The following is a 26835-nucleotide window of genomic DNA, read 5'->3' on the forward strand; positions in this document are numbered from 1 at the left end:
CTATTTATCTACTTGCACTTTGACGTGCTTTTGAACTGATAGGTGGGCAGGAGCAGGGACCGAGCAACGGGAGCTCACCCCGTCGCGGGGATTCGAACCGCCGACCTTCTGATCGGCAAGTCCTAGGCTCTGTGGTTTAACCCACAGCGCCACCCACGTCTCAGAGTGAAATGAGTGGCTAAGAAATACCAGGGCCCAAACTCCCCAACTTCCAGCCAGGCTCCCAAGATGTGGCCATTACCATCTTACCGAAAGGGATTCGGGTCTTGCCCTGTTGGTGCAAAGAAGCAGGCACACGACACACTCCTTCAAAACAAGACGCTTTATTGAAGCTGCCAATTAGAAATTCCATTTCTTCCTCTAGCCAAAGGTGGTGGGTGTTGCATAGAAAATGCAGCTGGCTGCTGGGTGCTTGCGACTCCCTTCCCCTCCTTCTTGGCTCAGTACTGAATGTACGAAAGCTCCACATCTCCGTCGATCTCGAGTGTGTCGATGCGCTGGAAGTTCTGGTAGCGATGGTTGTAGTTGAAGAGAGGCTGGCCGTTGGCAAACACCTTGAAGCGCTGGTTGCCGCAGCGGATGGAAAGCTGGTGGGGAGAAGGAGAGCGTCAGAAGTGGCCTGCCGGATTGGGCCCACGGCCCACCCAGTCCCTGTTCTCACAGGGGCCAAACCAGATCCCTGTGGGGGAACCAGTGAGCAGGAGTCGAAGCCCGTAAGCGCTGTCCCTTCTGCCGCAAAGCAAGGCTGGCCCCAACTTAGGTCAATACAGTGGTACCTCGGGTTAAGTACTTAATAATAATAATAATAATAATAATAATAATAATAATTTATACCCTGCCCATCTGGCTGGGCTTCCCCAGCCACTCTGGGCGGCTTCCAAAAAATATTAAAATACTCTAGTACATCAAACATTAAAGGCTTCCCTAAACAGGGCTGCCTTCAGACGTCTTCTAAAAGTCTTGTAGTTGTTGTTCTCTTTGACATCTGGTGGGAGGACATTCATAGAATCATAGAATCATAGAGTTGGAAGAGACCACAAGGGCCATCGAGTCCAACCCCCTGCCAAGCAGGAAACATTCCACAGGGCGGGCGCCACCACCGAGAAGGCCCTCTGCCTGGTTCCCTGTAACTTGGCTTCTCGCAGTGAGGGAACTGCCAGAAGGCCCTCGGTGCTGGACCTCAGTGTCCGGGCAGAACGATGGGGGTGGAGACGCTCCTTCAGATACACTGGACCGAGGCCAGTATATTCATTCCGGAGGTCCGTACTTAACCTGAAACTGTTCTTAACCTGAAGCGCCACTTTAGCTAATGAGGCCTCCTGCTGCCGCCGCGCCGTCGGAGCACGATTTCTGTTCTTATCCTGAAGCAAAGTTCTCAACCTGAAGCACTATTTCTGGGTTAGCAGAGTGTGTAACACAAAACGTATGTAACCCGAGGTACCACTGTATTTTAGTTGAGGATCTGTAAATTATTCTGTATGGTTTCTGCTGCGTTTGTGATGTTCTGCTCTGTTATACAAGGAAGGAGATCCTGACTGAACGTCAGGAAGAACTTTCTGACAGGGAGAGGGGATCAACAGAAGAATGGCCTCCCTCAGGAAGCCAAGGGCTGTCCTCCCTCAGGGGTTTTTAAGCCGAGGTTGGAGGGCGATCAGTCATGGATGCTTTTAGCTGAGATTCCTGCATTGGACTTGGGTTCCTTCCAACTCCACGATTCTATTATTGTTTGTAAGCCGCTTTGCGATTCACACAAATGAAAAGCGGGGTTAAATTTTGGCCCCTGAGGGCAGATGAAGGTGATGGACTATATGCAACTGGCAGAAATGACTGGCAGAATCCGAGACCAGGGAGAAGAGTCGGTGGAAGAACATTGGAAAAAGTTCAAAGATTATCTACAGAAGCACTGTAAAATTAATGAATGTTAGAATGATGTTGGATAGAAACTAAGTGGTCTTTTGCTGTAATGCTATAAGGGAATATGAGAAAATGGTTATTAATAGGTAAAAAAAATTAATGTTATAATATTTAAAAATTGAAGATTAAGATGAATGAAGAGGGGAGGGATTTGCTGAATTAACAATTGGAACTGGAATACAGAAAAGGAAAGCGTGAAGAGGTCTGGGAAATAAGCAAATGAAAAATATGTGATAGAAAGATCGAACTTTTTTTTTAAACTATTTTTATTTTGTATTTTTCTTTTTCCTTTTTCCTTTTTTTCTTTTATTCTGTAATTTTACTGAAAATCTTAATAAATATCTTATAAAAAAAAAATGGCCCCTGAGGCAGACCACAAAATGGCAGTGGCCCCCCAACTGGAGTGGAGACCTACACTGGGAGCAAGAGGGGAATAAAAGTCAAGAACAACTCCCATCTCTTGTGGGGGTGCAATTAGTGCCAGCACCGTCCGTTAAGAGTTTGGGTGTAAATTTCGACACCTCCCTTTCCATGGAGGCGCAGACTGCAGCTATAACAAAGGCGGCATTTTTTCATCTCCGCCAAGCTAAGCAGTTGGCTCCTTACCTCTCTCGCCCTGACCTAGCCACTGTGATCCACGCGACGGTCACCTCCAGACTGGATTATTGTAACTCGCTCTACATGGGGCTGCCCTTGAGACTGACCCAGAAACTCCAGCGGTTGCAGAATGCCGCGGCGAGACTCCTTATGGGGTCCTTGCCGCGGGATCACATTCACCTGGTGCTATACCAGCTGCACTGGCTCCCGGTGGAGTACAGGATCAGGTTCAAGGTGCTGGTTTTAACCTTTAAAGCCCTATACGGACTAGGACCCTCGTACCTACGGGACCGCCTCTCCTGGTATGTCCCACGGAGGACCTTACGGTCTTCAAACAAAAACATCTTGGAGGTCCTGGGCCACAGGGAGGTTAGGCTGGCCTCAACCAGAGCCAGGGCTTTTTCGGACGTGGCCCCGATCTGGTGGAATGCTCTTGTCACAAGAGACTAGGGCCCTGCGGGAATTGACATCTTTCTGCAGGGCCTGCAAGGCAGAGCTGTTCCACCAGGCCTTTGGCCAAGGCACAGCCTGACCCCCTCCTTCTGTAATCCTCATAGCACTCTAGCCCAATGGTTGCCATTAATTTGATTCTGAACTGATTTTATAATGAATTGGTTTTAGAATGCTGTGTTACTTTTATTATTGTTAGCTGCTCTGAGCCCAGCTTTGGCTGGGGAGGGCGGGATATAAATAAATTATTATTATTATTATTATTATTATTATTATTATTATTATTGGAGATCCTCAGCGTCTGCCTTCACCAAGAGGACACAGAGGGGGTGGCATGGGGGGTGCCAAGGAAGGGGCAGATCTGGCCCTGACCATTAGGTCCAGTCGTGGCCGACTCTGAGGTTGCGGCGCTCATCTCGCTTTACTGGCCGAGGGAACCAGCGTACAGCTTCCGGGTCATGTGGCCAGCATGACGAAGCCGCTTCTGGCGAACCAGAAAAGCGCACGGAAACACTGTTTACCTTCCTGCCAGAGGTGTACCTATTTATCTACTTGCACTTTGATGTGCTTTCGAACTGCTAGGTTGGCAGGAGAAGGGACCGAGCAACGGGAGCTTCAAACTGCCAACCTTTTGATCGGCAAGTCCTAGGCTCTGTGGTTTAACCCACAGCGCCACCCGTGTCCCCTTATGGACCATAGACTCATAGAATTGCAGAGGTGGAAGGGACCCCAAGTGTCATCTAGTCCAACCCCCTGCTATGCAGGAATCTTTTGCCCGAAGCAGGCATCTTTTGCCCAAAGCAACTGCCGCGGAGCGATGACCCTCTTCCCTGGCTTTTGGCTCTTTTTTGCAGCAAGAAACATCACCATCTAAACACGCACGTGCCCCCTTCCCGTGCCACAGAGTCTAAAGTTATTTAACTGCACCGTCGCTCCCCAACCCCACCATCCCATCCTAGCTGGGGCAGATCTCAGCTCTGGGCAAATGAACACTCACGTCAAAGTATTGCCCGGCTTGGAAGGGGTTGACAGACAGCTCCCGTTCCTCACGTCCCCATTGGCCGTTCAGGAAACTGTTCCTGACCACGGCGCGCTCGTTCATGCGGGGGTTGATGTGCAGGACCGTATCTGGGCCAGCTTTGAAGTTGATCCGGAATCTGGAAGAGGAGGAGGAAGGAAAGGATTCGTAAGAAATCGATCTTTTAGCGCTGCGGCACTTTGAAACTCCCTGCCTATGGACATCAGGCAGGAGCCACCACTCGACTCTGTCAAAAGCTATTTTTGTTTTGATGGGTGTTTAGAATGGTGGCATGCTTTTAGTTTACTAAGTTTTTTTTATTTTCTGGGCGCTTTAACCGTTTTCACTAATAATCTTACTGTTCTGTTTGTTTCGCAAACTGCTTTGGGGTTTTCTGCAACTGTATATCGATTTTATGGCACGAATGAATAAATAAATAAATGAATAAAATAAAAATACCCTTGCTGGGTCAAATCAAAGGCCTCCTGTTTCCTATAGCAGCCCTGCTGGACAACTGTGGGGAGCCCACAAATCAGGGCACAAAGGAAACAGACCCCCACACCCTTGTTAATCTGCAATTTTTGTTATTCAGAGGTAGAATGCCTCTGACCATGGGGGCTCTGCGTAGCAAGCAAGGCTTATTGCAGCTGGCAGGCCCTTTTGCAAATCATTCTAAGTCCATTCTTAAAGCCACCTTTGGGCGACGGCGCCTGCGTCTTGTCGCAAGTGAATGCCATGTGCTAACTTTTCACAGAAGGAAGGAATCCTTTTGTGTGGCATAACCTGAACCCGTTGCCTGCCAGTTTTCATGGAACAATCTCTGGGGGACCTGAGGCCATGGAGAAGCTGCCGAACTACAGCTGGGAGGTTGCAGGTTCCTCATTCTCTTGCACAGCGCATGGAAAGCCCCATTTTGTTATCACTCTCAGCCTCTAATAGCTCTGGGATTCAGCAAGAAGAAACTCGAACTCAGGTCTCCTAGCTGGGCTGAAGAGCAGTGGGGATCTGAGGCTCCAAGGAGTAGCAGATGGGTCTAACTGATGTGAGGGAGTAGTGCACAATGTTCGCATTAATGCCATTCCCTGGTGTGATGGCCTGGGATTCCAAGTCTGAGAGTGAACCGGAGGAATCCCAGCCGGCGCAGGAGTCCCCGCCTCCAGGGCCGGCTGAACTGGGGCAAGGCCTAGATCCTGAGGAGCCTGCACCTGTGCCAGATCCTCAGGGGCAGGCACCAGGTGAGACCATTCTGGCCCCAGAGGTGCTGGAGGACTCAGTGGCTACAGGTGAGCCTCCCCCGGGGCCCAGTAACCCTTCGGCCTCTCCTGAACTGCAGAGGCTTAGGGCAGAGAGGCGAAGGGAACTGGTCTCTCCCAGGAGGAGTGCTCGCCTTAAGGCCAGGAGAGGCGGGGCTCCTGGGGGCCGGGACCGCCCCCGGCCTTAGAAGAAGATAAAGGTCAGGCAGCCCGGTCCCAGGTTGCGGGAGCAACGTCGTTGTGGAGTACCTGCTTTACCCAGACCTAGATCTGCACTCCCAGTGTGCCTGTTCCTCGCCCGGCTTCCTGCTCCTGACCCACCAGTGTTCCTGTTCCCCGCCCGGCTCCCTGCTTCTGCTCTACCAGTGTTCCTGTTACCCGCCTGGCTTCCTGCTGCTGCCCTACCAGCGTTCCTGCTCCCCCGCCCGGCTCCCTGTTTCGGACCTCGCGTCTCATCTAGTGATCGTCTACCCTGCTAGTGACTCTGGACTGAACTTCGGATACAGTATTAGTACCTTTCCCCCCCGGGACCAGCACACCTGGTCTGGAAGAAAAGGGCTGCCACTTATTCACGGAAACAGGCAGAAACAGGATGGCTTACTGTTTAGCGTGCGCTGGAATGAATCCTCTCAGCACGACAGTCCTCTTGGATCCCAGCCCTCCGGCGAGGTTGCCTCGGTATGGCACTTGCTGAAACACGAGTTTATAGAGATATTTGACTGCGGGAGTTGAAAAAGGATATTCATTGCACGGGGCTGGGTCCCTTCCAACTAACTCTAAGATTCTATGATTGAAGGCAATATGCAATACTTTCTCAAGCTACCAGTGTGTGTGGAACACAGGGATGTTTGCCGTTCAGGGGCTAAGAGAGGCAAGTTGGGGAAAATGTGGCCCAAGCTTAGGAAGACATCAGAGTAACCCCATAGCGGGATCAGGCCCCAAGGCAGATGCCCATAGGGCATGGGTAGGCAAACTAAGGCCTGGGGGCAGGATCCGGCCCAATCGCCTTCTAAATCCGGCCTGCGGACAGTCCGGGAATCAGCGTGTTTTTACATGAGTAGAATGTGTCCTTTTATTTAAAATGCATCTCTGGGTTATTTGTGGGGCATAGGAATTTGTTCATTCCCCCCCCCTTCAAAATATAATCCGGCCCCCCACAAGGTCTGAGGGACAGTGGACCGGCCCCCTGCTGAAAAAGTTTGCTGACCCCTGCCATAGGGGAAGCCTGGAAGCAGGAACTGAGCACAGCAACACTTTTTCCTATTCCAAGCAACTTAACCCTTCCAGCAGCAAGCCAGCAATCAATCACACTGTGAAAGTTGGAGTTAACTCTTTGTTAGCCAAAAACACGATCTGCACAGAGAAAGGCCTCAGATGAAGATGGCAGGCTCCGGACTGGCTGAGAATCAGCAAGGAGAGAGAGAAAGGAAGATAAACACTTACCGGGTGGTAGGAAGCAGGAGCGTTCATCACCTGTGAGGGAAGAAACCCCAAAGAGGTCATTTACCTGTTCAGCATCCCCTTAGAGACTCCCAACCCGAATCCCATGAGCACCAGGAAGAAATAGCCGCCTGAACCAGCCTTTCTCCTTTTGTTATTTTCATTTATTTATTGCGTTTCGTCCCCACCTTTTCCTCCGGGCAGCCAAAGGTGCCATACACGGTTCTTCCCCTTCTTCCTTTAATTCTCACAACAACCGTGTGAGAGAGGCTAAGCTGAGAGGCAGCCCAGCGGGGATTCGAACCGTGGTCTCCAAGGTCTAACACTTTAATCACTTTAAGACTGCTGTTAGCAAAAACCTGGAAGTTTCAAGAAATTCCAACAGTGGAAGAATGGCAGATGAAGATGTTGGACTTTTTGAAGCTAGCCGACCTGACTGGAAGAATCCGCGACTAGAAAGAGGAGGACTATCAAGGCGATTGGAAGAAATTTAAGGACTATTTGAATAAATAAAGGTAAAGGTAAAGGGACCCCTGACCATTAGGTCCAGTCGTGGCCGACTCTGGGGTTGCGGCGCTCATCTCGCTTTATTGGCCGAGGGAGCCGGCGTACAGCTTCCGGGTCTTGTGGCCAGCATGACTAAGCCGCTTCTGGCAAACCAGAGCAGCGCATGGAAACGCCGTTTACCTTCCCGCCGGAGCGGTACCTATTTATCTACTTGCACTTTGACGTGCTTTCGAACTGCTAGGTTGGCAGGAGCAGGGACTGAGCAACAGGAGCTCACCTCGTCACGGGGATTCGAACCGCCCTCCTTCTGATCAGCAAGTCCTAGGCTCTGTGGTTTAACACACAGCGCCACCCGCGTCCCATATTTGAATAAATATTGTAATATAAAAAACTAGAAATCACTTGAAAGTACCAATAGGCCTAGGATTAAATTAGGATTTAATTAAATAAATGGGATTCAGAACAGTAAGAAAAGTGAATAAATTAGAGTTGGAATGATATTGGAAAGCTGTTACATGCAGATACAAAGAAATTCAGAAGGGAGGGATTTGAGGAAGTCAATTAACAATGTAAATAAAATTTGGGTTTTAAGGAAAGGGGATAAAGATTATGTTTTTTATTGTTGTGGGGGGGGTTGTATGTTTTTCTGTTGCTGTTTCTTCTTTTTGTTATGTTGTTTTTGTTATAATTGTGAAAATCTAATATATATATTTTTAAAAAAAGAAAATTAATCATACTGGTCAGCTCTAAGCAAGTCAGCCTGCTGGGAAAGTTTTATGCTTCTTCCCCCTGTCTATTCGCAGTACTTACGGGAAGGTTGGGAGACGGGTATGCTGGCATCATGCCCTAGAGAGAGAGAGAGAGATAGAAATTATAAAGCGGGGACCAAATTCTGTGCCAGCGTCAAGAGTCTGGCACAATCGGGCATCTGCCTGGTGCCCCAAACCCAAAACAAATTCAATACCTTGCGACACAAATACAGTTATCACAATACACAAAGCGCAACAGGCTGAATAATAACTGTGAACATTTTATTGGTTATTTCCTAACGTAAAGGTCTAGCCCAGTATGTGCAACAAATACCGTTCATATATACAGTGTATAACCTATGATACTACATTTCTTCTTTTCTTTTTTAATATACATTTTATTAGTTTTTACATATATTTTCTAAACAGAACATCTCATCTCATCTTATGCAACATCTTGGCTATTTTAGCCTGAGACTTCCATCAACCGCCTCGAATGATTTTCAAACCTCATCTCTTAATCTTACATTTGTTATCCTATTACTTTTAATAACCCATAACTTAAAATCCATTCCCATAAATATTTTCTGCAATATTTCATATAGTTCTCCTTACAAAACTTTTTGTAGTCCTACACGCAAAGTCAGTTGGTTACAATTGTCTTTCAAATAACTTGTATATTTACTCCAATCTTCCAAGAGTTTCTGGTCCCAATACATTTCTTCTTTTATTATCTTTTCTTATTGTTTCTTCTTGTGAGTTCCTGTATAACACAATCCTTGTGGCAGCAGTCTACATCGGCTGTGTTGTTCTCTTTACCTTGAAGGCTTTTCTAGTTTTACCCAAGGATTGTGTTATACAGGAACTCACAACCAATGAAATGTTCACAGTTATTACCGTATTTTTCGCTCCATAGGACACACTTTTTCCCTCTTAAAAACTATCTGTGCGTCCTATGGAGCAAATGCAGGGGGGAGGCAGGCAGGAAAAGCCCCCAAGAGCCGCACACAAGCTCCGCGTGGCTCTTGCGGGCTTTTCCGCAGGAGGGAGAAGGGACTGACGTGGCCAGTCAGTCCCTTCTCCCTCCTCGTAGAAATGCCTGCAGGAACCACACGCTGCTTAAAGGGTGCGCGGCTCCTGTGGGCTTTTGCAGGAGGTGGGGGAATTGCCTCTAGCCGGGAGAGGCTGTGCAAGGCTAAAGAGGAAGCCAAGGCTTCCTCTGTCCGCTGCTCTTTGGGGCCTGGGGGGAAATAATATTTTTTTTCTTGATTTCCCCCTCTAAAAACTAGGTGTGTCTTGTGGTCCGGTGTGTCCTATAGAGCGAAAAATACGCCTGTTGTGCTTTGTGTATTGTGGTGCCCCAAACCCATTTGTAGAGAATTTGAAAGCAATTGCTGCTGCCTCAACGAGCAAGAGATCAGAACACGGGAGAATAAATTTTGCAAAAGTGATTTTAAAAAGTGTGGCCTATACCAGTGTTTCCCAACCTTTTTTGGGCAAAGGCACACTTGTTTCATGAAAAAAATCTCGAGGCACACCACCATTACAGCCCCGTGACGTCAGCGCGCAGCGTCACGCCGGGAGGGACATGAATTGCTAGCAAATTACATAATCACCTCCTTGAGGGCTGGCTCATCTTCTCCGAAGGCAGAACCCCATTAATTAACAGCACAGACTCACACCATAGCCAAGACGAGGGGGGGAAACCTCAGTCATGCACAGTCATGCACATGTGGGGGCTAAATGAGGACGAAGACCGGGCAGAGAGCAGGGTTCAAATCACCCCACCTGGCCAGGACAATCCCTGGGTGCTCCCTTGGGCCACTCGCCTGACCCACCTCGCAGGGCTGTTGTTGCGAGGATAACACGGGGAGAACCACGCGCGCCCCCGGGAGCTCCTTGGAGGAGAAAGCGGGCGATGAATGCAATGCACGAAATATATGAGAGGCGACCAGGTTTTGCAGGTGAGGGGCCCCCGCCAGCCTCCGCTTCCAACACCCAGCGCAACGACGCCGAAGTTTCCCCCCGGGCTCGGCTCGGGGAGCAGCGCTGCTCCCCCCCGGCTCCCCTTCGCCCTCCCGGCTCTCTCTGCCGCCCACTGGGGACCCCCCTCACCTGCCAAGTCCAGAGCGCCGGTGGAAGTTGCATGCATGCATGCAGGACGCCGCGTTGCCATTGCATTGCACTGCACTCCATGCAACGCCTGCACGCATGCATTGCCTTGTACGCCCGCCAAGGGGTCTCCCCGCGGTCCGATGCGTCCCCTCCGGCGCGGATGCAGCATTGCAAAAATAACCCCCCCCGACGCAGCCCTACCTGGGGGCCAGCCTCCGCCTCCGCCGCTCCGCCTCCGCGGGGATCTCCGGGCTCCATCCTGCTGCCCGATCTCCGCGGGGGCGCAGGCAGGCTGCGCGGGGTCTGCACGGAAGGGCCCCTGCCCGCCCGGCCGCTGCCGCTGCGCTCATTCCATGGCCGGGAGTAGAGCGCTTCAAACAAAATGCCCGGCCCGCCAGGCCACGCGGGGAAACGTAGTTTGCGCACCCCGCGCGGGCGCAGAGCCCAAGGGCGAGGGGACTACGGATCCCGGCAGCCCCCGCGCCGGGGACGGAGGGGGAGAGGTCGGGTGCAGGGATGGAGGGACGGGTGGGCGAGCGGGTGAGTGAGTGGCAGCCGCCAAGCCTTGGCCGAGAGCCAGGAAGGGCCTCGCCGGAGGAGGAGGAGGGAGGCGCAGAGCGGGAGGGAGGGAGGGAACCCCAGGGGTCATCTAGTGACGGCGCCCCAATCGAAAATTTGACTTTAAAAAAAATATCTTTCGCATTTTTTAATTTTTCCCGCGGCACACCAGGCAACATCTCGCGGCACACTAGTGTGCCGCGGAACAGTGGTTGGGAAACACTGGCCTATACAGACCATTCAACTGAGGTTGTGGTGCGGCAGAATTTATCAGACCTGCACAGAACTCTCCATTTGGCCTCCCGAGACAGAGATATCTATTTGTTCGTGTATATCTGCTCCACCTTTTCCTCCAAGTTGCTCAAGGAGGTGTGCGAGGTCCTCCCCCCCCCCCCAGTTTATCCTCATAACAACGCTGTGAGTTGGGCTAGGCCCAAGGTCACCCAGTGAGCTTCAGGAATGTGCGAGGATTCAAACCCTGGTCGCCTCGCTCACAGCCCGGCGCTCTAACCACTGCGCCACACTGCCTCTCATCCCATCTCCCCAGCACCACACACACCACCCAAACACAACCTGTGCCCTGCCCAGTCCCCGCCCCCTTGAAATTCCCCGCCTCCTTGCAGTACTTACAGGCATCCCCATTGGTGGGTACTGCTGCCCTGGCATTCCTGGCATTCCTGGCATTCCCTGCAATGGAAAGAGAAGCAAAGAAGATTGAGGCAATTGGGAGGGGGGGCCTTTCGTCTGCGTCCACTTCATGGCTGGGGAAGCAGTGGGCCTCTTCCCAAAATTTGGGTCTCTGTCTGTCTTCGGACTACAATTCCCATCATCCCTGACCACTGGCCTCGCTAGCTGGAGACGATGGGAGTTGTAGTTCGAAAACAGTTTGGGAAACCCTGCTCTAGATCAGCGACGGGGAGCCTGCAGCCTTCCAGATTTTGCTGGACTACAACTCCCATCAACCCCTGACCATTGGCCGATTGGCTGGGGCAGCTGGGAGTTGCGGTCCAACCACATCTGGAAGAAGAAAGGTTGGATTTGATATCCCGCTTTATCACTACCCTAGGGAGTCTCAAAGCGGCTAACAATCTCCTTTCCCGTCCTCCCCCACAACAAACACTCTGTGAGGTGAGTGGGGCTGAGAGACTTCAGAGAAGTGTGACTGGCCCAAGGTCACCCAGCAGCTGCAGGTGGAGGAGCGGAGATGCGAACCCGGTTCACCAGGTTACGAGTCCGCTGCTCTTAACCACTACACCACACTGGCTTCAGCGACTCTGGAGGAGAAGGAGAGAATGTCATTTCTCTCCTGCTCTGCTCAAAGTCAAGGAGCCTAGAACTCAAGGCCAGTCAAGTTGTTTTCGTGGGTTCAGAGTGGCGTCAGACTGGATGGTGCCCCAAGTCCCTCCCAGTTCTTGGGGTCCTGTACCCGGTGAAGGTTGCCACTATTTGGGCGCCTATGGCAGAAATGGCCATGGGACCTTTCCCCTTCTCCCCAGCAGAGGGACACCATTACAGTGGTACCTCGGGTTACAAACACTTCGGGTTACAGACTCCGCCAACCCAGAAGTAGTACCTCGGGTTGAGAACTTTGCACCAGGATGAGAACGGAAATCGTGTGCCAGCGGTGCAGTGGCAGCAGGAGGCCCCATTAGCAAAAGCACTCCTCAGGTTAAGAACGATTTCAGGTTAAGAACGGACCTCCGGAACGATTTAAGTTTGTAACCCAAGGTACCACTGCATTTCATTTTGTGACTCTTAACAGGACCGGCTCTACCGTTGGGTAGAGTGAAGCAGCAACCTCAGCTGGTTTTTGACCATTGCAAAGAGGCAGCAAATTGATAGCCGTTTATTGCTGCTTCGTTTTCGCTGCTTGTGGATCCGCTGTTTTCCATTCCTCGATCTTAAGTTCAGTTCTCCGGACTCCTGCAGCAATTTGCAATTTAACCCTCATGAAAACCCGCCAGCATCCTAGTGCAAAATTTCTCCTAGTGAGCACTATTTAATATGCAGTTTTGGCTAACACATTTTGCAAGCCGTTTCTCCCTTATATACCATCCACTCTATTATGTTCTTATTTGCTCTTGCGTGCATTTTGGGAAATCCTGGATGTTTGGAGAACCGCCTGCAAAATTCAGGGTTGAGTGAATTTTGCGGGAGGGCTGTGTTTCGCTTTTTGTATTGTTTCGGATTTGCCATCAAATGGAAATCAAATCAAAGTCCACCCCCTTCTCTATTTAGGAGTGGGAGACATCAGGCCTGGGGGCCAAATGTGGGCCTTGAGAACTCTTTATCTGGCCTCTAGCACTCTTCCCAAGACCTGACCCCTCTCCTTAGGCCACACCCCCTCTCCTTAGGCCATTCCCACACAGACCACACCCCTATCTACAAGCCTTGCTTTGCAACCTCCTTTTTGCCTTCCTGGAATGTGTCCTTGGACTCTGATAAAGATTCTCGCTTGCCTGATTGGTGGAAAGAGAGGGTGTGTCTGTGCATGAGAGTAAATTAGCATCCATTGCTCCACCCACTTTTGCTTCTGGCCCCTCCCACTGCTGCCGCATGGCACCCCAGAAACTTGTCCAGAAGGGTGAAAATGGTCCCCCTTCCACAATCTCGGATGCTCACCCCGCCTCCCATCATGGCTCCTCCTCCGATGGTGGTCACTGACTGCAGCTCCAGGTCGCCATTGGCCTGCACAGCCTGGACTCGCTCAGGTGGGATCCTGTGGCCAAAGGTGCAGAAGGGGTTCCTGTTCACGAGGATCTGCCAGGACACAAATGAGGAGGAGGTGCAAGTGAGCCCCCTGCGAGTCTGCCCCCCATCATTTCAGCCGCTCCATTCCATTCCTACCCATAGCTGTCAACTGTCCCTTATTTGGAGGAAACTCCCTTATCCCAGCGCTGTGTCCCGCTGCTGTCCCTTATTGATGATGTCCCTTAAATTTCCCGGGTTTCAAAGGAAGCAGCTCCTCTCCCTCCCTCCCTGCCGGCCAGGGAGGAGGGAGGCTCCAACTGTGTTGCTTGGCTGCATTGCTCACCCAATAAGGAGTCTGAGAACGACTGGGGGTGGAGCTTGCGTGCCTTGTACCAATCAAATTGGCCGCGTTGCCTGGGTACTCGGCTTTGCTCAGCGCTTCCCAGCGGAGAGGTGACAGTGGTTTTCCTACCCCATCTCCCACTTTCCTTCACACCCAGCAAACCCTACTGAAGAGCGAGCCAGCAATAAATCACACTGATCAAGTTGGAGCAAACTATTAGCAAAGACACAGGGGTTTCAGGCTTAATGGGCACAGCAGCTCATCTCCGGTCGGTCTTGCAACCATGAAGCTATTGCTGAGACTGAAGGTCCCAGCCTCCCCACAGATGCTTAAGTCCCCTTGTCTCCAGGGTTCCCCCCCCCAAGCAATTGGAGACTATGCCTGCATGAAGCCAACCTGTCCTCCACCCTGTTCATGCCTCTTCTGGATCTGGGAGAAAAGCAGATCTGGGAGAAAAGGTTATCGCAGCAGGAGGGGTGGGGCGCGCATCTGTAGAATGGCAATTTATATTGGTCTCATCATGGTATGTTTACACTAGTTTGCACATTTTGTATAATTACACGGATGTCAAATATTGTTGAACATTCCATGGCATCAGAGCAGGAGGCTGCTATTTAACCTATTAGGGACGTGGGTGGTGCTGTGGGTTAAACCACAGAGCCTAGGACCTCAGAAGGTCGGCGGTTCGAATCCCCGTGACGGGGAGAGCTTCTGTTGCTCGGTCCCTGCTCCTGCCCACCTAGCAGTTCGAAAGCACGTCAAAGTGCAAGTAGATCAATAGGTACCGCTCCGGCGGGAAGGTAAACGGCATTTCCATGCGCTGCTCTGGTTCACCAGAAGCGGCTTAGTCATGTTGGTCACATGACCCGGAAGCTGTACACTGGCTCCCTCGGCCAATAAAGCGAGATGAGCGCCGCAACCCCAGAGTCGGTCACGACTATACCTAATGGTCAGGGGTCCCTTTACCTATTTGACCTATTGTGTACAGACATCAGCATCTCCTGCATTCAGGCTGAACGGACGACGAACTCTGGGACCCGCACAGAGAATCGGTGGGTCTTACACCCTTGGGTGCTCACACGAACCTGGTATCCGTCGGGGTTGACGATGATGATGACCTCAAAGTGTGAACCCTTTTGGAGCGGCATGCTATGGTGTTCCTCCTTGCCCCACTTGCCCCCTTGGAAGGTGTTCAAGACAACCTTGTCTTTGCCATCAAAGCGAGGGTTGAAGTGTAGGGCAATGTCGGCCCCGTCGTTCATGCCACAGACAAAGTTCAGGCTGAATCTGGAAACCATGGATGGAAAGAAAAGGGGAAAACAATAAAATGTAGTCAGAGGGCAATCTGTTTGCTGTTATATTGTGTTGCCCGCTTTTCCACCCCACTTCCCGTAAGGCTTGATTCACACTGAATTTGGCATCCTTCAAAGGGTGGCTTCCGTTTAAATAACAATAGGCAAGTTACTAGCCCTCATTGCTCATATATATATAGCAAGTTACTAGTCCTTGCTTCGGAATACGATTCAAAACATGCAAGGAGCAAGTTCTAAGGCTAAAGTATCTGAAGCTAAAATGCACACATTTTGGAAAACTGCTTTGAGGTTTTATTAAAGACCTAAACGGCCTTGGTCCTGTATACCTGAAGGAGCGTCTCCACCCCCATCATTCAGCCCAGACACTGAGATCCAGCACCGAGGGCCTTCTGGCAGTTCCCTCCCTGCAAGAAGTGAGGTTACAGGAAACCAGGCAGAGGGCCTTCTCAGTGGTGGCACCCGCCCTGTGGAACGCCCTCCCTTCAGATGTGAAGGAAATAAGCAGCTATCTTCTTTTTAAAAGACATCTGAAGGCAGCCCTGTTAAGGGAAGTTTTTAATATTTAATGCTGTACTGTTTTTAACACTTGATTGGAAGCCGCCCAGAGTGGCTGGGGAAACTCAGCCAGATGGGCAGGGTATAAATAATAAATTATTATTATTATTATTATTATTATTATTATTATTATTATTATTATTATTATTATTATTAACAGTCAAGAGTTACAGTATATGAATGTCGTGAAATCAATCAATATACAGTGGTGCCCCGCAAGACGAATGCCTCACAAGACGGAAAACTCGCTAGACGAAAGAGTTTTCCATTTTGGAGGTGCTTCGCAAAACGAATTTCCTATGGGCTTGCTTCGCAAGACGACAATGTCTTGCGAGTTCCTGCTGGTTTTTTTCCCTCCCCCCCTTTTTCTAAGCCGCTAAGCCGCTTATCAGCTGATCCGATCAGCAGATAAGCCGCTAAAAGCCGCTAATAGCGCTAATCTGCTAATCCTTCAATGGGCTTGCTTCGCAAGATGAAAAAACCGTTAGACGAAGAGAATCACAGAACGGATTATTTTCGTCTTGCGAGGCACCACTATAGTCCATGGAGAATAAAGTTCTGCTGAGATCAGTTGGGCTTACTTCCAGTTAAGTGGGTACAAAACTGCAGCCTAAATGAGGATTTATAGCAGCCAAGAAGCAACGACGTAGCTTCTAGTTCTGCCCTATGGCTAGGAGAATAAAAAGAATAATCAGATCTGCTCTCTCTTTTTTGCCACGTTTGCACAAAACGTGCAAGTGGTAGAGGATGTGGGCTTTTGCAGAATATGCAGAGTTAAAGAGAGAGGATATATGATCACACTTAAAAAAAATAATTCTATTTGATAAAATGTATATACCACTTGAGTGTAAAAAACTCCACCTCAAAGCAGTTCCCAAACATAATAAAAGAATAAAATTCTCAATAAGAGCAGTTTATAAGCATTCGAAAAACAATTAAAATCGACGATAAGCTGAAAACAGATGTCCAACATTCTACATGTCTGGATAAATTTGCCCTTTAAAAAAAAAAAAAGATGATGTTCGGGGCATTTGCTAAAAAGGAGTAAACTGAAGGCGTCAATAGGCGGGGAGTTCCAAAGTGCATGTGCTGCCACACTAAAATATTTCATACGAATGTGGAAAGGGGTGTTTTGTGGCACCTGTAAGGATGCCGGTTCTGCAGATCAAAAGCGGTTGAGAGGGCATAGAAGGGCTCAGGTGATCTCGCAGGTAAGCTGGTCCGAGGTGGTCAGCCCTAGTTCTGTGGCCACCCCTCCTACCCAGAAAGGACCCCTTACCTCTTGGTATGTTGTGGCACCATCCCTGCCACATATATGGACATGCCGGGGCGAAGTCCACCGGGGACCGGCTGGGTATGAGGGAGGGGCTGAAAGACAAGAGGTTGGGGGAGTGTGTGACAGATGCAATATATATGGTTACCAGATGTTTGTCAATGAATCCGGGGACACTTAAAAAAATAATAATACATGCAGAGACATCACCTTGCTGACAAAGGACCATATAGTTAAAGCTATGGTTTTCCCAGTACAGTGGTAGAACTTAATTTGTTCTGGAGGTCCGTTCTTAACCTGAAACTGTTCTTAACCTGAAGCACCACTTTAGCTAATGGAGCCTCCTGCTGCTGCCGGAGCACGATTTCTGTTCTCATCCTGAAGCAAAGTTCTTAACCCGAGGTACTATTTCTGAGTTAACGGAGTCCGTAACCTGAAGCGTATGTAACCCGAGGTACCACTGTAGTCATGCATGGAAGTGAGAGCTGGACCATAAAGAAGGCTGATCGCCGAAGAATGGATGCTTTTGAATTCTGGTGCTGGAGGAGACTCTTGAGAGTCCCATGGACGGCAAGAAGATCAAACCTCTCCATTCTGAAGGATATCAGCCCTGAGTGCTCACTGGAAGGACAGATCCTGAAGCTGAGGCTCCAATACTTTGGCCACCTCAGGAGAAGAGAAGACTCCCTGGAAAAGACCCTGATGCTGGGAAAGATGGAGGGCACAAGGAGAAGGGGACGACAGAGGATGAGATGGTTGGACAGTGTTCTCGAAGCTACAAACATGAGTTTGACCAAACTGCAGGAGGCAGTGGAAGACAGAAGTGCCTGGCGTGCTCTGGTCCAGGGGGTCACAAAGAGTCGGACACGACTAAATGACAACATGCTTTATTACAGCTATACATTAGCTGTTTTGCTGTCTTCAGAAGTCCGGAGGAGGAGAGAAACCTGGGGGGAGTGGAGTTAGAAGCAGAGTTTGAGAATACGACGGTGGGATGATCACAGAATCACAGATTTGGAAATGATCTCTGAGGGGCATCTAGGCCAACCCCCTGCAATGGATCTACTGTATTTTTCACTCCATAGCACTTTTTCCCTCTTAAAAACTAAGGGGGAAAGTTTGTGCGTCCTATGGAGCGAATGCAGGAGGGAGGCAGGCAGGAAAAGCCCCCAAGAGCCTCACACAAGCTTCACGCGGCTCTTCCAGGCTTTTCCCCAGGAGGGAGAAGGGACCGCTGCTCCCCGACCTGTTCTGGGGGCTGGGTTCAGGGGAAGCTCTGGCTTTCTCCGCCCCCAGCCCCGCAAGCTCTGGGAGTGGAGGCAAGGCTGCCTGAAACCCCCAGAGCGCAGCGGCAGTTCGCACTGTGCCGCGGGGGCTCCAGGCTTCAGGCGGCTATCCGCAAGCCTTCGGAGCGCAGCAGGAGTTCTCGCTTGCAGATAGCCGCCTGAAGCCTGGAGCGTGAGAGGGGTGGATGCACACCAACCCCTCTTGCTCTCCAGGCTTCGCTTCGCTGGAGAGGCACTGCACAGTTTTCCCTCTCTGCGCAGCGTCCCTTCAGCGAAGCGGGAGGAAAAATGGAAGGGGCTCCGTTTATCCTGCCGCTTTGCTGAAAGGGCGCTGAGCAGAGAGGAGGAGATTTTTTCCCCCTGTTCTCCCCCTCCTATGGTCCGGTGCGTCCTATAGAGCGAAAAATACGGTACTTCAATTTAAGCAGCCTCAACTTAAAAGAACATAAGGCTTCCCTGTTCTAATTTGACTTCTGTATTCCCAGCCATCAGGGACACGCTCTCGTTCACACTCTCTCACTCAGCTGCCCGGCTCCTCGCCAGCTCTGCCGCTACTCCAGTTGGGGATTGAAGTCATTTCACCCCACTGCGCCTTGCCCAGCAGAGAAACCGTGCCCCTTGCGCCCCTCCTGGACAACTGCGTGCCACCCGCCCCTGACTCCTGAGCCTCCCCCAATCTCCTGCCCCCTTCCTCCTTTGTTTTGAGAGTTTCACAGGGTGCGAAAGAGGAGCTTTGCACCTTGCCCAGCAGAGAAACTGCTCGTCTTGCCTGGGCAACGGCTGCCCACCTGCGATCTCTTCTCTTCCTACCCCTCCATCTGTGTATTACTCCAGGAGAGCAGGGTGTCATGTTTCTCGGGGACGTTTAATGAAATCTGGGGACATTCCGGGGATGGAATTTGTCTGGGGACAGATTTGCAAATCTGGGGACTGTCCCCGGAAAACGGGGACGTCTGGTAACCCTACAATATACCGAGATCCAAGTTCATGCATCTGAGGTAAAGGTAAAGGGAGCCCTGACCATTAGGTCCAGTCATGACTGACTCTGGGGTTGCGGCACTCATCTCGCTTTACTGGCCGAGGGAGCCGGCGTACAGCTTCCGGGTCATGTGACCAGCATGACTAAGCCGCTTCTGGCGAACCAGAGCAGCGCATGGAAATGCTGTTTACCTTCCTGCCGGAGTGGTACCTATTGATCTACTTGCACTTTGACGTGCTTTCGAACTGCTAGGTTGGCAGGAGCAGGGACCAAACAAAGGGAGCTCACCCCGTCACGGGGATTTGAACCGCCGACCTTCTGATCAGCAAGTTCTAGCCTCTGTGGTTTAACCCACAGCACCACCCGCGTTCCTTTCATGCACTTGAACCAGCCTGCAAAAAATGTATTTGGTGGCTATTCTCTGCCTCCACTGTCAAGAGGCCGTAATTCTTCCAAATGCCTGTTTCTGGAAACCACAGGAGGAGAGAGGGATCTTGTGTTCGAATTCTGCTTGCGGGTTTGCCACAGGGATCTGGGTGGGCGCTGGGCAAATTGGGCCACTGCCTCTTCTACTGTTCTTATGTATATCAGGACAAAAAGGTGCCTATCTGGGGAACCCTCCACTCAAAGCCCTGATTGTTTCCCCCGATAACCTTTTCTTTATTTTTAAATGCAAAACAGGTTCGGAAATTGTGGAGGATTGTACTTAAGACTGGGAAACCGAGAACTCCGAATGGCCCGAGCTGCCAGCTCATCCTTCGCTTTGCAAGATCGGTTGGGAATCTGCAGAAAGCGCCATGTTAATTATTAAGCCATCCAGCTATGAAGCGGACTCGCTTAGGGTGCAGCAGGCTGGCTGAGGTCCAAGCCGCAAATCGAGTTCTGCTTTTATCCACAGGATCTGAACTTGGGAAAGGTGCATTGAGGAAGAGGTCGGGTGGATGGCTGGCCGGCCACGTACCCTTATCAGATCTTTGCACGCACGGAACTAAAACGGAAAAAACCAAGGAAGGGGAACATTTCCGCCAGCTGGGTCGGACTGGCGAGATCAGGATCCAGGATGGGCATCATTGATTGAAGTGCCCTCCCCACCCCCATATGAAGGAAGGCATAGGCCTTGTTGTGTTAACCCAATGGGCCCCCCCCAGCCGTGCGTTAGGAAGCCGGGCTCAAAGACTATCCTAGTGTAGGGAGAACACATTGATTAAACAAAATTGACCAAACGCTTCAAATTCCTGGCTAAAAGGGAAATTGGAACAGGTGCATTATATACCTGGCAAAGTCCCCATCAGGAAAAGCAGCACTGGAGCGAACCAGGCAGAGGGCCTTTTCGGTGGTGGCACCCGGCCTTTGGAACGCCCTCCCACCAGATGTCAAAGGAAAAAAACAACTAGCAGACTTTTAGAAGACATCTGAAGGCAGCCCTGTATAGGGAAGCTTTTAATATTTGAAGGACTATATAATATTTTGTTGGAAGCTGCCCAGAGTGGGGTGTAAATAATGGGTGGGGTATAAATAATAAATTATTATTACAATCATACCTCGGGTTAAATATGCTTCTGGTTGAGCGTTTCCAGGTTACACTCCACCGTGACCCGGAACTAACGGAACGTGTTATTTCCAGGTTTCGTCACCCATGCATGCGCAGACACTCAAAATGACATCGCGTGCATGCGCGGAAGCGGCAAAACATGACCTGCGCATGCACAGATGCGTGTTATGTTCTACTCAGGATGCGAATAGGGCTCTGGAATGGATCCTTTTCGCATCCAAAGGTACCACTGTATTATTATTATGTTAAAAGGGTAAAGGTAAAGGACCCCTGACAGATAAGTCCAGTTGCAGATGACTCTGGGGTTGTGGCGCTCATCTCGCTTTATTGGCCGAGGGAGCCGGCGTACAGCTTCCGGGTCATGTGACCAGCATGACTAAGCTGCTTCTGGCGAACCAGAGCAGCGCACGGAAACGCGTATAGGACCTTGAAAAATGTTCAGCTTGCTGCATTGAGTAAATTGCCTGGTTTTTAGGACTTTTCTTCCCCTCCTTGACAAATCAGCTTGTCTCCTGGGGGAAATCTCTGTGCACTGCAAAAGATTCTGGGACATAGTCCGGGATGCTGCCCAGGTCAGAGTCAGGAGTCAACCTCACTGGGCACTTCCTGAGGTCTGTGCGAAAGTTGGCTTCCCGACTTTGAATTCCTTTGCGGGGGGGGGGGTCAGTCCTTGTCCTGTTTTTCTTTCCCCTGGTTCTTACCATCTGCTCACCTGCCCCCCCCCCCAAGTGAGCAAGCAAGGAGTGAGGATAGGCAGAGGAGCAGGAACTCAGAAAGAGTGGAAGCGGTGGCAACCGAAAGATTTCTAGAGGGGCGTTACCCAGTGTTTTGCATTTGACTTGTGGCGTTTAAAATATATTGAGTTTAAACTATATTGAAGCCTGGCGTTATTTATATTGTGTTAACACTGGTGGCACTGTGGGTTAAACCACAGAGCCTAGGGCTTGCCGATCAGAAGGTCGGCGTTTCGAATCCCCGCGATGGAGTGAGCTCCTGTTGCTCGGTCCCTGCTCCTGCCAACCTAGCAGTTCGAAAGCACGTCAAAGTGCAAGTAGATAAATAGGTACCACTCTGGAAGGAAGGTAAACGGTGTTTCCGTGTGCTGCTCTGGTTTGCCAGAAGCGGCTTAGCCATGCTGGCCACATGACCCGGAAGCTGTACGCCGGCTCCCTCGGCCAGTAAAGCAAGATGAGCGCCGCAACCCCAGAGTCGGTCACGACTGGACCTAATGGTCAGGGGTCCCTTTACCTTTACTAATTTTAATAAAAGTACAATCAGGTGAGTGGGGAGAACATGAAGGTACGTCTGTGGAGTGCGTTCTGTGTCACAATTGCCGTGACTTCCGACGCCCTTGATAAAATAGACAGCAGGTCACCGGTGTCAAAGCCATTTGCGAGGGCAGCTCAATGGCCTAAAATCCCAGGCACCCAGTTGCTGCAAGTGCTTTGTAAAGGAACTGCGCACACTTCCGTTCATGGTGCCCTGGCAGTTCTTAGCCCGGGGGAGCAGGGAGATTTGGAGGGGCTTGTTCTCAGATGGAGTGCTTGAACCGAACTCCAGGCAGCGCAAGCTTTAGAAACACACAGAACTCTTCGATAAAACGGTAGCAAATTCTTCTCTAGAGAGAGAATGTCTGTGGGTTGGGCAAGGTTACTTATCAATACAAATCTACAGTAACCTCAGATAGGAAAACCTGTTTGTGATACAAATTGAAATGAAATGTAAAGGCACCTTAGAGACCGCTCTGCCAAATGCTTCTGTTTGATTTAAATAAATAAACAAACAAGGGCTTATCCACACTTCCCTCTGAGCTTTAAAGTTCTGTGTCCAAGCGATCTCTTTCTTTTACTCTGGAGCTTTCCCCACGATAACCTGCTTTTTAAATCTGAAACGGAGCCAACTGCAATTCGCAGAAGACACGAATTATCGTTCGTGGCGCTTCAACTTTAAAGAGCTGGGGTGGTGGTGTTTGGGGGGAGAGTTCTGGGCCAAAAGAGAGAGAGAGAGTTCAAACACAGAACTATAAAAGCATGAACCTCTGCCTGGATAGAGCAGGGCAAAAGGTGGCTATTATTATTATTATTATTATTATTATTATTATTATTATTATTATTATTAGCACCCTGCCCATTTGACTGGGTAAGTGCGAATGAGCTATAAGTTAAACAGAACAATTGCATTTTTAAAATCCCAGAGCAGGTCTTTGGGGGGGGGGGAGGGAACGGAAGACTCAGGTTAAGTGACGGCAAATTTTATTCTTTTCTTGCAGAGAATACGAGAGCACAGACTGCGCAGGGAGAGATGGAGGCGGAAGGCTTACCGGGTTGTAGGTGGGCATGTAACCGGGTGCTGGGACGTAAGCCATGGTGCCGCAGTCTGACTTCTGGTCGGATGTGGATCAAGACCGGCTGCAGGAAAACCTCCCAGAGCCACCCGGAATACTTTTATATCACCTGGCTCCAAAGGGGTGGAGCAGCCAGGAGGTCTGGCCAGGACCCACCCATCTCAACAGGTGAGGAGCTCACCTGTCTTATCCTCAGCCCAGACTTTCTCCAAGGACGCAGTCGGGGCGGGGGAACCTCGCTGGCTGTTCCACAATGGAAAATTTGGGGGTTTTGCTCCTATTTTGGATTGCCTAGTGGTTGCAGCAAGGAAATAGGTGGTCACCAGGGTTTAGTGCTGCAGAGAGAGATTTGTCAATCTGCCTGGGCTGCTTTGGTGCATTTAACAGTCCGGCAGGCAGAAATCTCACAGGCCAAGCTTTCCATTTTGCTTTCCTCCGTGCCGGGAAAACGGTTTCGCCCGGGAAACATCTGTATATCAGCAGCTCCCCTGGAATAAATTTTGCAGGGGGTTGGGGAAATGGTTCACCTAGCTGCAGAGGAGATCTACTGGATTCAGGGCAAGAAGAAAGAGAGCTGTTGGCCAGTGTCTCTTTGCTAAGAGCCAATCAGCTCTGAAGAATACGCAATACTAGTTATCCTTAAAGGTTTGTGGTCGTGTGAGTGGGACACAGGCGCTCAGAGAGTTAGGGCACCTCACAAAATTCCCACAAGGGCAGTTTCGGACGTCAGAAAGGTGCCAGGGCAGGCAGGGTGTTTTAGAGCTTGGGTACCGTATTTTTTGCTCTATAAGACGCACCAGACCATAAGATGCACCTCGTTTTTGGAGGAGGAAAACAAGAAAAAAATATTCTGAATCTCAGAAGCCAGAACAACAAGAGGGGATCACTGCGCAGCGAAAGCAGCGATCCCTCTTGTTGTTCTGGCTTCTGGGATAGCTGCGCAGCCTGCATTCGCTCCATAAGACGCGCACACATTTCCCCTTACTTTTTAGGAGGGAAAAAGTGAGTCTTATAGAGCAAAAAAATACAGTAATTTTAGCCCCCAAACTCGTCACATCCTACATTTTCCCCAAGCGTCCAGGGAAATATGGGACACCCTGTTTTCTTGCATGTCACTTGGGGGTGTGGAGATCTTGTGCAATTCCACGCTGAGATCTCACCCTTTTAAAAAAGCGCATTTTCTGGGCCGTGATCTCATGCAATGCCCTAAAACACGCATTTTGGGGGGCAGTGCAAACACATCTGCCCAAAAACCACATCTTTAGGTCTCTGTGACTTGTGTAGGAGCGCAGGCAGGAAGATGTGCGTCCCAGTTTGGGGACTAAAGATGTTGGCAGGTCGGGTTCTGTCCATGTGCAGAGTTCACCTCTTGCCGCTGAGTAATACCTCGAAAGCAGGTTGAATGAAACAAATGCAAAGCAAGAGTCAGACCTGATCATCCTGGCAAGGAAAGTTTCAAACGCATGTGGGCAGGGGAACAGATCCACGGGCGGCCAGACCCCACCCCAAAAAATGCTTGGGGGCTTGCCATCTGGGTGCTGGCGGTGAACCTGTTTGCTGGGGTTACTCAAAACATTTAAAGTTCTACAGTGCCACTTCAAACCAATATGGCTTCCCCCCAAAGAATCCTGGGAGCTGTAGTTTGTTGTGGGTTCTGAGAGTAGTTAGGGGATTTCTTATTCCTCTCACGCAACTACAATTCCCAGAGTGACTTAACAGCCAATCCCTCTTTCCAGGGAAGTCCGGGAATTGTAGCTCTGTGAGGGGAGTCTCTTAACCAATCATCAAACTATAGCCCCCAGGGTGTGTGGGTGTATTGGGGGGTGGAGCTGCATCTCTTTAAAGTGGCACAAAGGTGCCATCAGGGAGCTTTGAGGAAATTTGATGGCATCGTACCTTCCTGACTCGGGCTCTGGCTTCAAGCCCAGCTGTTGACATTCTCCTCGCCCGAGACCTCTGCCCCTCTCTCCCTTCTTTATCTTGGCTAGCAAATCTTTGAAACGCCCTCCCTGCGGAGCGGGATGCGTCGGGAGCTGGCAAGAACACCCTGGGAGGAAGCAGCTACAATAAACCCCCAAGACTGTTGTTCCTGGGAAACCAATATTGGTCATTAACCGGTGGGTGCGCTGTTTGCTGTGGCTGGGCTGGGCAGTGAGAATGAATTGACAGCAAACATTCCCGGAGCCTTGCGTGTGGAAAGGGAGGGTGGGTGAGACTGGGTGAAGTGGCAGGTCTTGGCAGAAACCAACCGGGAGAGGCGAAGGATGGGCTGGGTCCAGAGACTGGGGAAGGGGGCACAGATGAACCTCATAAATGGAGGCAACGCCCCACCGGTTGGACTCTGAACTGTGGCAGCCAGCTGGAAGACGGAACAACGGGATGGGTGCCAGAGCACCCAAGAGGCGGTGCCCGGGTTGCCAGCCCACTCAAACAGATGTACCGTTTTTTTTGCCCTATAGGGCGCACCGGCCCATAGGGCGCACCTAGGTTTTTTTTGGGGGGGGAATAAAGAAAAAAAAATCCCCCCCAGGTGCGGGGCTGGGGTGGGGGAAGCCTAAGCTTCCCCCGACCCCAACCCCCAGAACAGGCTGCTATCCGCAAGCCTAAGAAGCCTGGCAGGAAGTCGCGCCGGGCTCCCAAGGCTTGCAGATAGCTTCCTGAAGCCTGCATTCGCCCCATAGGACGCACACATTTTGGGAGGGGGGAAAGTGCGTTCTATGGGGCGAAAAATACGGTAAGCCAAGGCCGACCGAAGACTTTTTGCCGCCCAAGGCAAAGGGCAGGGAGGTGGTTTCCTCATACAGACGTTGAGTGGGTTGGCATTTGCATGGCACTCCTATGGCAACAGGGATGCGGGTGGCGCTGTGGGTTAAACCACAGAGCCTAGGGCTTGCTAATCAGAAGTTTGGGGGTTGGAATCCCCGTGATGGGGTGAGCTCCCATTGCTCGGTCCCTGCTCCTGCCAACCTAGCAGTTCGAAAGCACGTCAAAATGCAAGTAGATAAATAGGTACCGCTCCAGTGGGAAGGGACCCCTGACCATTAGGTCCAGTCGCGGACGACTCTGGGGTTGCAGTGCTCATCTCGCTTTATTGGCCGAGGGAGCCGGCATACAGCTTCCGAGTCATGTGGCCTGCTCTGGTGAACCAGAGCAGCGCACAGAAACGCTGTTTACCTTCCCGCGTATAAAATATTATCATTATTTATCTGTCCCAAATCTTCTAATATCCATTGACAATGTCCACAAGCTGATGAGAGGGAGAAAGAAATTTTCAGTGTTTTCCGTACACTGACTGGCTGCAACTCTCCAGGGGTTTTTCCCCAGTTTTTGCCCAGATATTTAGCCAGGGTCTGAACTTGGGATCTATTCTATATGCTCTTCCGTTGAGCTATATAGACCTTCCCCTTGAACTAACCTTTAGCCTTTATTGCTTGTTTGCTAAGCCTCAGTTATCAGCCACCCACAAACGCCGATTTCAATCTGCCAGAGGCCAAGTGGTGCGGCGCCAGCGGAACAGAACCTCTAAAATCCATGATCGAGGGTTATTTTTGAAGGTTCAGGCGCTAGCCTGTCACTGATGGGTACAGAGATTGCAAGATTGTGGGGATCATAGAATCCTAGAGTTGGAAGAGACCACAAGGGCCATCGAGTCCAACCCTCTGCCAAGCAGGAAACACCATCAGAGCACTCCTGACATATGGTTGTCAAGCCTCTGCTTAAAGACCTCCAAAGTAGGAGACTCCACCACACTCCTTGGCAGCAAATTCCACTGTTGAACAGCTCTTACTGTCAGGAAGTTCTTCCTAATGTTTAGGTGGAATCTTCTTTCTTGTAGTTTGGATCCATTGCTCCGTGTCCGCTTCTCTGGAGCAGCAGAAAACAACCTTTCTCCCTCCTC

The 26835-nt window shown here is 50.5% G+C and overlaps 1 protein-coding gene across 1 annotated transcript; it reads right to left on the reverse strand.

The window, feature by feature from the left end:
• Nucleotides 1-307: 307 nt before the first annotated feature.
• LOC309536902 (galectin-4-like) lies at nt 308-23031 on the reverse strand. The gene is made up of 10 exons (XM_082231292.1): nt 22914-23031; nt 16783-16871; nt 14721-14922; nt 13224-13361; nt 11232-11288; nt 7990-8025; nt 6676-6705; nt 5834-5922; nt 3959-4118; nt 308-587 (listed from the first exon to the last, which is right to left on the reverse strand). The coding sequence occupies exons 1-10, from the start codon at nt 22956-22958 to the stop codon at nt 441-443; spliced, it is 993 nt and encodes a 330-aa protein (XP_082087418.1). The 5' UTR covers nt 22959-23031; the 3' UTR covers nt 308-440.
• Nucleotides 23032-26835: the final 3804 nt, after the last annotated feature.

The sequence above is a fragment of the Podarcis vaucheri genome (genome assembly GCF_965113315.1).
Source record: "Podarcis vaucheri genome assembly, chromosome: 7".
NCBI classification, from domain to species: Eukaryota; Metazoa; Chordata; class Lepidosauria; order Squamata; family Lacertidae; genus Podarcis; species Podarcis vaucheri.

What these genes read in the sequence shown, in the direction of transcription:
- LOC309536902 (XM_082231292.1), bottom strand. Translation starts at nt 22,958, where the DNA reads ATGGCTTACGTCCCAGCACCCGGTTACATGCCCACCTACAACCCG. An exon ending in TCAACCCCGACGGATACCAG is followed by an intron (nt 13,362 to 14,720) that starts GTTCGTGTGAGC and finishes GTGTCCTGGCAG; the next exon opens with ATCCTCGTGAACAGGAACCC. An exon ending in ACCCACCAATGGGGATGCCT is followed by an intron (nt 8,026 to 11,231) that starts GTAAGTACTGCA and finishes CTCTCTCTCTAG; the next exon opens with GGCATGATGCCAGCATACCC.